The sequence below is a fragment of the Natrix helvetica genome (genome assembly GCF_964273705.1).
Source record: "Natrix helvetica genome assembly, chromosome: 6".
NCBI classification, from domain to species: domain Eukaryota; kingdom Metazoa; phylum Chordata; class Lepidosauria; order Squamata; family Natricidae; genus Natrix; species Natrix helvetica.
Genome location: NC_138553.1, coordinates 5,777,059 through 5,789,341, shown reverse-complemented (window position 1 = coordinate 5,789,341; position 12,283 = coordinate 5,777,059). Strand labels below are relative to the sequence as shown.

Genomic DNA, 12,283 nt, shown 5'->3' with positions numbered 1-12,283 from the left:
AAGAAGACTGTGTAACTGTCATACCTATGAGGCAGGTGTCAAAGCATCTGAGTGCAATTCCCACGACCATGGGGCTGTTGCAACAGTCATAAGTGTGAAAAATGGACATGGGTCCCTTTTTTTCGGAGCCGTTGTAACTTCGAACGGTCACTAAATGAACTGTTGTAAGTCAAGGACCACTCCTTGGATACGGTCCAATGATTTGTAGTCTCTCCCTCTGACTATTGACAATCCCAATTTAAATGTCAGAATCCTGCACAGGCCCTCCATTTCTGGGCCAATTCTATCGTTACACCAAAAAAGAAAGAAAGAAAGAAAGAAAGAAAGAAAGAAAGAAAGAAAGAAAGAAAGAAAGAAAGAAAGAAAGAAAGAAAGAAAGAAAGAAAGAAAGAAAGAAAGAAAGAAAGAAAGAAAGAAAGATCAGTATATAATTTCAGGCCACGAGGAAGGTGAGCCCAACATATGAGAAACTTACTTTTTCATGCTTGTGTTTCTCTTTCTCTTTCTCCTTCTTCTCCCGTTCCTTCTTCTCTTTCTCTTTTTCCTTCTCCCTTTTCTCCTTCTCTTTGTCCTTCTCCCGCTCTTTCTTTTTCTTCTTCTCTTTTTTGTCTTTTTTCTTCTCTTTGGGTTTTTCCTTCTCCTCAAACAGCTTCTCGGGAAGGACCGCGGAGGGGAGCTGCAGCAGCGAGGGGAGCTTCATGGGGGTCGGGGTGCAGTAGAGAGGGAGGGGCAGGTCCTTGGGAGGGAGGACCAGCGGGACTGACAATCCTTTAGCCTTGTCCTTCGCTTTCTCTTTTATTTTCTCCTTGTCTTTCTTCTCCCTGTCCTTTTTGCCTTTCTCTTTCTCCTTCTTCTTCTCTTTGTGCTTCTCGCGTTCTTTCTTGCACCCGGGTTCTTTGATCTTGACTTTGGTGTCCTCCTCAAAGTCCTTCATTTTGAACTTGAACGAATCCAGGTCGTCTTCCCCTCTGAGCAGGTCCTTCCATGGAAACCTGGCTTCGCGGCCTCCTTCCTTGTCTCGCTCCTTCTCCTTGTTCTTCTCCTTCTCCTTGTTCTTCTCTTTGCTCTTCTCCTTCTGCTTGTCTTTCTTTTTCATTTTGGTCTTCAGCTCCTTCTTCAGCTTCTTCTTCACCTCCACCGAGGCCGCCTGCTTCGTTTTCTCCTCGTAGATTTTGAGCAGAGGTTCCGGCGTGGGCGGAGAAGCCGAAGGGGACGAGAAGTAGGGGAAGCTGGCCGGTAAATTGGCGTGAGGACCCAGGTTGGCTTTCCGAATCACCTCGTCGATCGAATCGTCCATCGTCCACGAAATGTCCGAACTCGAGGTTCCGCCAGAAGGCGGAAGTGGGGTGCTTCCTGCTTTAGTTAAGCCGCTGTTCGCCAAAATGGAAGCTTTAGGGATGGGTAGCTCACATACAGAAAGTCTTTTGGGACTCGTGAAAACATCTCCTTCGGATTCGGACCCGGAAGAAAACTCAAACGGATCGGGATCGCGCTCGGCACATGCCCGGGCGATGACCGCATCGATCGAGTCATCGATGGTCTTGTCCATAACCGTCAATTTCTTTGCTGGGTTCTCACCTGCGGGTTTGGGAGGCTCAACTGGCATCGGTACCTGCTTAACCTGGATAATCTCTTTCACCATCTTTTCACTCAGTACAACTAAGGGGGGTTTCGTCGGGGTCTCCTGCTTAATTGTTATTTGAGGGACCACGTGGACCGGCAGTTTGGGACTTTTGGGGCTTCGGGGGCTCTTGGCCCGGCCAGGAGACTTTTTCTCCTTGGTTCCCATTTTGGGCGAGCGAAGGGGGCTGCCCATCCCCGCCGGAGACAGAGAAACCTTGGGCATCTTAGTCTTCTGAACCGGAGAGACTGTTTTTGTCTTGGGTTTAGGAAGAAGGGCTTTGGATTCGCAGGGTTTGGGAACGGGCAGCTGGGACTTTGCCACCGGAGCCAGGATGGGTGGCTCTGGGGAAGCCGGTACCTGATCGCCACCCTCTTGGACACAAACCGGGGAAAGCATTGGAGGCACCTTCTGGGCATTGATCAAACTAAGAGGCTCGCGTGGCTCCGGGGTGATGTCGAGCTCTGCGTCCCCTTTCGAATTGGTTAGTCTGGGTCGCTTGGCTGGAGGGAGTTCCTCGGATTCGGGGCTTTCCAGGGGCCTCTTGCTTAAGTAATTTTCGTCGTTGACCACCTCGTCTTCTTCCATTTCTCCTTCTTCCTCCAAAGGCACCTGCATGGCTTCTGCGGAAGTTCCTCCATCGGTTGGCACCTGCTCCTCTTCCTCCTCTGGAGTAAGACAAGAGAAAAGAGAAAAGTTATTTTTGTTCTGACTGAGGCTTCCCAAGAGCAGGAAGCAAACTCCCGGCAAAAAGCCCCTTTTGTTAATTGACTGTGAATTCTGCTCACTCACATCCAACAAAGCCTGTTGAAGGAGGATTTGCAGTCACAGACCTTATCTGGCTTGGAGAGCTGACAGGCCGAGATCTGCAAAACCTGGCAAGGAGTCTCAGAGAGTCACGAATCAATGAAGCGAACTAATTGTCTCCTGCAAACTCCACTCCCCTTCCGCTCCTCTTTTATTTCCTCTGGGAGGGGCCATTCATCGTCCACCTGTGGCCTTACTCCTAAGTCGATCCTTGTTCTTTAGCTGTTCCCTTCGTCTGGCAACTCTGCGTATGCGCACACAGGCTCCAGCTGTTTGTCTGCCTCACAGATGTCCGACTATGAAGGCAGCTGATAACTGTCAGATGGCCCTGGCCCCCTCTCTGCCTCAGACGCAGTGCCCTCATCAGAGCCTTCCCCAGACTCCAGGACTGGCCCCTGTTCCTCCCCAACCTCCTCACTGTCCGAATCTGCTGCCAACTCCGCTGGCCACTGGCAGACCACAACAACTTTCAGGCTAAAAAGTCTACAGAGATTCTCAGTCATCCAGGTCATGGTTGTCCCAAAGGTGTTTTTTTTCAAGAGGATTTTCTGGTTGTTGTTGTTTTTTTCTTTGAGGACGTTTCGCTTCTCCTCCAAGAAGCTTCTTCAGCTCTTCTCACAGAGCTGAAGAAGCTTCTTGGAGGAGAAGCGAAACGTCTTCAAAGAAACCCCGCCCCTTCCAGAAAATCCAGTTGCCTCTTGCAAAAAGCACCCTTGGGTCACTTTCAGGTTCTGGATGAGAAAACAGTTTAGATCTCAACCCTGAAGCTGACCTGACCGAAGCCATCTTGGAGCTTCGGTGTTCCCACGCTGGAGCTGAAGGATAGGGAGGGAGGGGGGGATTAGAGATAGCTGGGGTTTCGTAGCCAAAATAAAATACTTTCTCCTGGGAACCAAGGACATTCTCACACCAGGGTAGGGGAAGGAGGAATGACGTTACTAGGCAACCAGACAGTAGCCTATGACTATCACTAAGTGTTGCATCTTATGATTCTTGATGAATGTATTTTATGTTTCTTTTACGTACACTGAGAGCATATGCACCAAAGGCAAATCCCTTGTGTGTCCAATCACACTTGGCCAATAAAGAACTCCATTCTATTATGCAAGCCCAATTCTAGTGCTCTTGCTGTTACACAACGACTGCATTCCTTTGTTCTTGTACTTCTTGACAAATGGCTTTTTCTGGCTTTTTACTTTGGCATAGTGGGAGCTGATGCACCATGCGACCCTTTTCCAGTGGTTTGACTTAACGGCACATAAAAGTCCCCTATCATCAAAGTTAAGGTGCTCGAATAAAAAACAAGCCACATTTGGGTGGGTGTATTTGTGTTATTTTAATAAACTTTGCTTCTCGTGTTTGGAACCCACCCCCCACTCCAAAAATCTCATTTGATTTTTTTTTGGGGGGGGGGGGTTGCCTTTCAAGCCTTCCTTTCCTAGTCTAAACCGTGTCAATGGCTCGATTTACGAGACTCGAGTCAAGAGCTTTGGGTCTAAACGTGAATTTGTGCCAGCAGTGCAAATTAAGTTTAAAAAAAAAAACACGAAGACAAGTTAAGCTTTGGCCAAGGCCCAGAGGATTTACGGCAGCAGGTTCCAAAGTGGAGATTCTGCCTGGGGGATAAAGCCTTCTGTTTTATTTAGCCTTCTGCAAGAACAGAAATGTGTTCGTTCCAGTTTTCCTTGGATGGACATGTCATTTAAAAAAATAAATGCAGGAGGAGGAGGAGCAGAAGAAGAGGAGAAAGGTAATGGAAGGGAAGGAGGAGGAGAAAGAAGAGGAGGAGGAGGAGGAGGAGGAGGAGGAGGAGGAGGAGGGGAAGAAGAGAAAGATGAAGGAAGGGGAGGAGGAGGAGGAGGGGAAGAGGAGAAAAAGAGGAAGAAGAAGGAGAGGAGGAGGAGGAGGAGGAAGAAAATAATAGCAAAGAAGAGGGAGTCAAGCTATTCTCCAAAGCACAAGGCAATGTGTGTGTGTTTCCTTCTTCTTTTGTCCTCAATAACACCATCCCTGCAAGGTAGGACAGTGATGGGCAGACTCAGCTTTGCAAGCTCTCTGGAGCTGAGCCAATAAGGCACTTCTCAGCTGTAAGGACAAGGAAGAGAGCAGGGAAGCATGGACCCAGCCACAGCTGGGCTGCCGGGTACTTTGGGAACAATTTCTCAGTGTGCCACCTGTCCTGCAGCCTCAACAAAGTCAATGGGGGAAGCCAGATTCACTTAAGGACCAACTGTAATTACAAGATTCTAACTAACACTCCTATTAACACACCCAAAGCACCCAGCTGTGTGGCAATATTTTCGGGGAGGGCTTATTTTTTTTGGTGGGGGGAGGTGTATTTTAGCGCATGCACTCAAAAGTCCAATTGGGCTTATTATCTGGGGAGGTCTTCTTTTCAGGGAAACAGGGTAGGAGCCTATGCAGCACAGGTTATAAAGCAGAATAACCTGCTTTTAGTCTTCTCCATGCTATCTCAGGTATCTTATCTTCAGTGGATGTCCACTGGGATGGAGTAAAGATTAACTGAAGCATAGATGTATATAGATAGCACCATTATAGCACCATTCATGGCAAGGGCTGCAACCCTCAGTTCATTGGATATATTAATTGATTAGGGGTGAGCACCCAATTAAATGTGCAATAAAAAGTTTAACTTTTTATAAAGGCAGTCGTAAAACTGCAGCACCTTGCCAGGTTTCTCCCCCCTTCTTTCTCACATTATAGGAGAGAATGTCTCTTCTAAGATTAAGATTGCTAGAGCACAAGGATTCATAGTTTAAGACAGAGAATACAGGTGGCTCCCATCTTACAACCATTTGTTTAGTAATGGTCGAAGGTCCGGCAGCACTGAAGAAGGTGACTTATGACCGATCATCGCATTTACAACCATTGCAGCATCCACACAGTGGCAATAATCAAATTTGGGCGTTGACTATGATACTAGGTAGAGGCAGATATTTCTCTCTCTGGGCATGCTGAGAATATATCTGCTGAACAAAACTCCACATTGGCGACAGGAAGGGTATCTGGCCATTACACACTCTGCTAGCTCCATTCAGTTGACCAGACTCCAACCCGCAAGAGATTATGCGGTCATTAAATGATGATGATGAATTTATGAGGGTTGTAGCATCCCGGAGTCGTGTGACGTTCCCAGCCAGCTTCCAACGAGCAAAGTCGTTGGGGTGGGGAGGTGGGGGGAAGCTGGATTCACTTAGTAACTTGCACAATTCATTTCATAATCCCGGCAAAAAGGTCATAAAATAAAGTGTGACTCGCTTAACGACCGCTTTGCTTAGCTGTGCAAATTCCGGTCTCAATGGCTATAGTAAATCAAGGAACTACCTGAGTGGCTAGTTTTAAAGCAGTTAAGCATGCATTTAGCGAATTATTCAGCCGAATGGTAAGACGGATGAACGATGGTTTTGCTGTAGTTTATCCAGAAAAGGGGAGAGCTAAAAAAAGCAACCACTTGAAGAATCACTTGCTTAGTTCCCAAACTTCGGGAGCAAGATTTACGTGACAGCTATTCATGAGTTTCCGGGAAAGCGCAGCATGGAGTGTCCTGGCCCTCCTCTGCGAAATTTTGTAAACAGAAGAAGAGAATTGGAAGGGACCTCGGAGGTCCTCTAGCCCAACCCCCTGCTCAAGCAGGAGAGCTTATAGTAGCATTTCAGACAAGCGGCTGTCCAGGCTCTTCTTGAAAGCCTCCAGTGATGGAGGACTGTGAGAAGCCTTTGAGCGGGTCTGGTTTTAATTTTTCTCATGGCCCCTAAATTTCACAACATGCTTGAGAGAGGAAAATTTAACCCACCAAATTATTACTCATTGCATTTACATTATTGCTCTTTTATGGGGTGCTGACAGCAGTGCTTCAAAGCCAATGTAGATTGGAGCTGTCCTCTCCTGTTTTAAATAGCTTGAAAGAGCTATTTTCTTTTGGCTGCAGACATTGCACTACCTTGTCTTCAACTTAAAAGCAGGGGTCCCCAACCTGTGGGCCACAGCCTGCCACTGGGACACATGAGTGGCTGGCCAATGCGCGCGTATGTGCATGCACGCACACACCCGTTTGTGCATGCATGCCAGGGGTGGGTTCCTGCCAGTTCTAACCTTTTCTATAGAAGAGGTTCCACAAATCTACAGTGCCGTTTAGAACCGGTTCCAGCTCTCTCCCCCTGCCCTTCAGCACATCATCAAGATGAAGAGTGAGAGGAGGAATTCTGGGAGTTAAAGTCCACAAGTCTTAAAGCTGTCAAGTTTGAACACCCCTGGGGGATTTTTTTCTAAAGGGTTAGGGGTGCAAGGGTCTTGTAACTTGACAGCTTTAAGACTTGTGTGCTTCAAATGCCAGAGTTCCTGAGCCAACATTTTGGATGCTAAACAAGAGCGTTGTTAAGTGAGTTTCACCACATTTTGCAAGTTGGCCACGCCCACCAAGTCACATGGCCGGCAAACCACTCCCACCCGGTCACATGGCCAGCAAGCCACTCCCACCCGGTCACATGGCCGGCAAGCCACTCCCACCCAGTCACATGGCTGGCAAGCCACTCCCACAAAGCAGGCCACACCTACAGAAGAGGTTCTAAAAATTTTTGAAACCCATCACTGCATAAAGGCACCTACCCTTCCCCTCCTTCCAGGATGTCAACTCAGAAAGGTTTGGGGACTCTAGGTTAAAGGATGACCTCAAAAGAAAATAAAAAAGGGACTTTACAACCTGTACTTATGACCTCTGCACACACACACACGCACACACACCAACCAACCACATGGTCAAAATTGGGGTGACCAGTTGCAGCATTCTGTGGTCATGTGATTTGCAAAACTTTTTTGTGGTTGCAGCCCCTCCAAAATAAAATAATCCATTGGAGAAGCTGGATTCACTTAATGAAAATTCACTGCAATTTGCTTAATAACTGCCGTGATTTGCTTAACAATTGTGTAAACGTTGCCATAAAAACAAGTCCTACTCAACTTACGACCGTAACGATTTATGATGGAAATTCGGATCACGTAAATGTTACTAGGCCGTACTGACCACGAAGACAGCCACTCTCCCAGCTGATCTTAGCAGGGAATTTTGAAGATTTATTTATTGAATTAAACCCTTTTGGGTTCCCCCACCCCAAACATTAATTCTTGCCTAATTAGTCTGTGCTTGCCAGCTGTTCAGAAATCTTAATTCAATATTCAGTAGTGAATTTCTCTAGAGTTAGTTATTCCTCTATAGCAGGGGTGTCCAAACTTGGGAACTTTAAGACTTGTGGACTTCAACTCCCAGAATTCCCCAGCCAGCTATGCTGGGAGTTGAAGTCCACAAGTCTTAAAGTTCCCAAGTTTGGACACCCCTGCTCTATAGTTAGTCCTCAGCAATCACAACTGAGCTCAACATTTCCATGGCTAAGCCGGGTCAGTCACTACATAGCTTTGCCCCGTTTTATGACCTTTCTTGCCACAGTTGTTAAGTGAATCACTGCAGTTGTTAAGTTAGTAACCCGGTCGTTAAGTGAATCGAGCTCGCCCACTCCTTATCAGAAGGTCGCAAAAGGAGATCCCATGAGCCCGGGATACTGTAACTGTCATAAATAGGAGTCAGTTGCCAAGTGTCTAAATTTTGATCGTAAACTCCACAACGGGCGTAAGAGACCTTTAGCAGCTGCCAATCCCATTGTTGGCAGTGAGACTGAGCCCAGGTGTTGCAACCGAGCGGAAATCAGTATTTGCTACCTAAAAATTGGCAGCCCTTAATTAGATTGGCAAATAGATATTAATAACAAAATGCCATTTTAGGCCATTGGTGGAATTCCTGACAAATGCTTTATCAACAATTTCTTGATTTCGCCATCGTTGGTAAGGAAAACGCCCAACGTTTCCATCAGCTTCAATGCAGGTAGCGAAACAAAGGAAGAACATTTAATTAATTCAATGTCACGTAATTTCATTTAAAGTTCTGGTACATTTGAATCTTCCAGAACAGGGGTGTCAAACTCCCGGCCCATGGGTCGGATGCGTTGGCCACGCCCATGCCCGCTTTAGCGAAGAGGGGGGGGGAATCACAATATGTCACGTGAGATCGCCGTGACTCCACAAATTTGACACCCTGTTTTAGAATGGCACACAAAACTTCTTTGGGATGGTGTGAGTCCTAGACACAAATGCAGTGGCAGTTCTATCACAGTTTTAGCAGATCCAGCTGAATCTAGACCCGGGGCCTGCCGAGCCCAAAGGTGCTTGTCTAACCGAATTATGAATATTCTCTTGATCTCGCGGCGCGTTAAACATGAAGTGTCTGTATTGATTATTTTAAAGTGCCTTCAGCTTCCTTTAGTGGGAGCCGAACAACTTGTTTGCACACACAAGCAATTTGTCTCATTTCGCCACTTGGTGGGAATAACCTGGCAGAGTGTGTGTTCTGCAGACTGCTAATATCTTTTCACTGTAATTTTTTTCACACTCTGTTTCTCTGTAGGCTCTGGCCTTGAGCCCGAAAAATGTAACCAAGGTACTAGGCAAGGAGGCATAAGTAGAATAGAATAGAAAGAATAGGATAGGATAGGACAGGAATGGCTAAGCTTTTGGTCAAGGCGTGCCAAAAGCGTGGGGGCGCATGGAAGGAGTGCATATGTGTGTGCTCACACCCATAATGCAATGGCCTTCCCCCCACACATGCGCGCACAAGCCCCCCCCGCGTGCGCATGCGTGCAGGCCCCACTGAAGCGTCTGGACTTTCGGGAGGCGCGTTGGGCCATTATTTGCCCTCCCGAAGCCTCCGGAGGGAGAAAAAGGCCCAACAGGCAACCCGGAAGTTCATTCCCAAACTTCCGGTTTGCATGTTGGGCCATTTTTCAGCCTACCTAGGCTTTAGGGAAGTCTCCTTGAAGCCTCTCATGCGCGCTGGAGCTGACAGGGCAACGCCTCGCGTGCCCTCAGAAATGGCTCCGTGCCATAGGTTTGCCATCCTGGGGATAGGATAACAGAGTTGGAAAGGACCTTGGGGGGTCTTCTAGTCCAACCCCCTGCTCAGGCAGGATACCCTACACCACCTCAGACAAATGGTGGTCCAATCTCTTCTTGAAAACTTCCAATGTTGGAGCATTTACAACTTCTGGAGGCAAGTTGTTCCACTGCTTAATTGTTCTAACTGTCAGGAAATTCCTCCTTAGTCCTTGATTAGTTTCCATCCATTGCTTCTTGTTCTGCCTGCAGGTGCAGTATTATTATTAGTAGTATTAAATAGTCCTCAATTTACAACCACAACTGAGCCCAAAATGTCTGTGCAATCACAGGAAGTGAGCTTCGCTCCATTGCATCACCTTTCTTGCCACTGCTGTTAAGTGAATCCCTGCAGCTGTGAAGTTTGCAACACGGTTGTTAAGCGAACCATGCTTTCCCCCTTGACTTTGCTGGTCAGAAGTTCGCAAAAGGGGACCCTGTGATTCTGAGACACTGCAACCGTCGTAAATATGAGTCAGTTGCTAAACGTCTTGAATTGTGATCGTGTGAGGATACTGCAATGTTCCTAAAGGTGAAAAAAAGTCATTTTTTTCAGTGGTTTTAACTTCAAACAGTCACTAAACAGTCAAGGACTGCCTACCCTGCATCTCAAGTGTCAGACTTGGCCCCCCAGTTGAAATAATCCTTTCAATCAACCCAAAGCGACACGCAGTCCCCTGCCTGCACACTTTTGCTGACCTTCAGCGTCTCATCTGATTATTGAAAACTTAGGGAAGAGTTTCTCATCATTTTGAAATGGGAAGCCGGGCGAAATATGACTGTAAGCTGTAAAAAATAAGGATGAAGAAGGAGGAAAGACTTAATCCTACTTGAAACCCGCTCATTTCTTGTCTCCGTGATTCAACCGAGCCCCTTAATCCCTCCCCCAAAACAGCTGAATGTGATCTGGCAGAAAGTTTGTCCATCCCCACTTCGGATAATGGGGTATTTTCGTTTGCTTTTCTATTTGGAAGAGCCGTAGCTGAAAAATCTCTCTTAATTCTCTCCTAAAGCAAATCAGGGCATGATGCTCATTGGCCTCTCGAGATTTAGTGGGGGCCTCACCTGTGGGCCATCTCTGTTTTCTTTAACGGGGTGTCACTGCTTTCCCAGGTCGTAGTTCATTCTAGCTTTCTACCGCTTTTCCGCTTCGTGGCAGGTTCTATTACAGGGCGTCCTCGATTTACAACAGTTCGTTTCGTGCTCCGACGGCACTGAAAAAAGTGACCTAGGATCGTTTTTCACCGTTACAGCCGCTGCAGCATTCCCATGAGCAGGTAATCAAAATTCAGATGCTTGGCAAGCGGTTCATATGAGAAGGTCTCAAAAGGGGATCATGCGACCCCGGGACAGTGCAAACCGTCGTAAGTCCATGCCAGTTGCCAAGTGCCCGAATTCTGATCGCGTGACCACAGAGGATGCTGCAACTGTTGTAAATGTGAGGCTTGGTCCTAAATTGCTTTTTTCATCGCCGTTGTAACTTTGGATGGTCATTAAACGAATGGTCGTAAGTCGAGGACAGTGGTGCGTTCTGGATCCCATTGCAACTGGTATGGTGCAACAGGGCCGGGTGTCCATCTCAAGCACGTGCGCAGGGCACGCATGTGTACTTACCGCCTGTGACGCTCCAGCTGCTTGGATGAGCATCGCGCAGGCGCTGTATGCTCTGTGTGGGTGCGTGAAAGCCCCGATCGGCTCAAATACAGGTAAGGAGGGCAGGCAGGTGAGTGGGCTCTCCGGAGCACTGTACCGGAAGGGTACTTGGTGGTCCCAGCAGGCACCGGTACACCCGTACCGGGGCATACCGGTCATATCCCACCACTGTTCAGGGACTGCCGGGAAATCTGGAAGATTACCCTGAAAAGTGCCAAAACGACGGCTAAATGAAATCTTCTCTTAGATCAGGCATGTCCAAAGTGCGGCCCGGGGGCCAAATGTGGCCCTTTTTCAAATTTCAAGTGGCCCGCAGCCTCTTCTCCCCACTGGAATTATTTGTTTAGTCTTTCATAAAATACCGTATTTTTCAAAGTATAAAGATGCATCTTTTTCTCCTCAAAAAAGAGGCTAAAAATCTGGGTGCATCTTATACACTGAATACAGCATTTTTTGCCTCCCAAAACTCTGCCCCCTTCACCAAAATGGCTGTGCATAGCCTTTAGGAGGTTTTCAGAATGCTCCTGGGGGCTGGGGAGGGCAGAAATGAGCAAAAAATGAGCCATTTTTTTGCTCAACTTTGCCCCCCCCCCCCAGCCCCCAGGAGCACTCTAGAAGCCTCTTAAAGGCTATTCATGCCCTTTAAAAAAAAGGCCAATTTTTGTGAAAAATGGGCCATTTGGGGGAGAGTGCAAAAACTTTTTTTTTAATTTGCCTCTTCAAAATCTTGGTGCATCTTATACTCCGAAAAATACGGTAGTCAATTCGCATTTAATGTTAAGGGTTCAAAGAATGTCAGGCTGAATGTTCGGCCCCACACATTTTCACCTCACCAAATCTGGCCCTCCTTGCAAAAAGTTTGGACACCCCTGTCTTAGATGTTTGGACCAAGAGAACTAGATTGTTGACTTCTGCTCTGTTTGTTTTGTTTCTGCGCGTTACGTTTTAAATGAGTTGGGAGTTGCTGCGCCGGGATAACATATTTTCCCAGTCTTAAGTGCCAGCTTGAAAACTCTTTCCCAACTGCTATTAGCCCGATAAATACAGCGTATAAAAGCTGACTAAGGGCCTTCTCACACATGGGCTTGTTGGTTCTTTTTCCTTTTTTCCTGCTTTCAGGTGTGAAGGTGGCACTCCCATTCTCACACACACCCTGGTGGCAGGACACGTCAGAAGTCCCAGTTTCCATGAAAAGGTTTCCCAGGC

At 47.3% G+C, this 12,283-nt stretch overlaps 1 protein-coding gene across 2 annotated transcripts in view; it reads right to left on the bottom strand.

Moving 5' to 3' along the window:
- The window catches only part of TAF3 (TATA-box binding protein associated factor 3), a 185,213-nt gene that overhangs the window by 68,289 nt on the left and 104,641 nt on the right, over positions 1 to 12,283 (bottom strand). For both annotated transcript variants that reach the window (XM_081958070.1, XM_081958069.1), the window contains exon 3: positions 476 to 2,289. In XM_081958070.1, the coding sequence (XP_081814196.1) occupies positions 476 to 2,289 (1,814 nt within the window). The remainder of the gene's footprint in view (positions 1 to 475; positions 2,290 to 12,283) is intronic.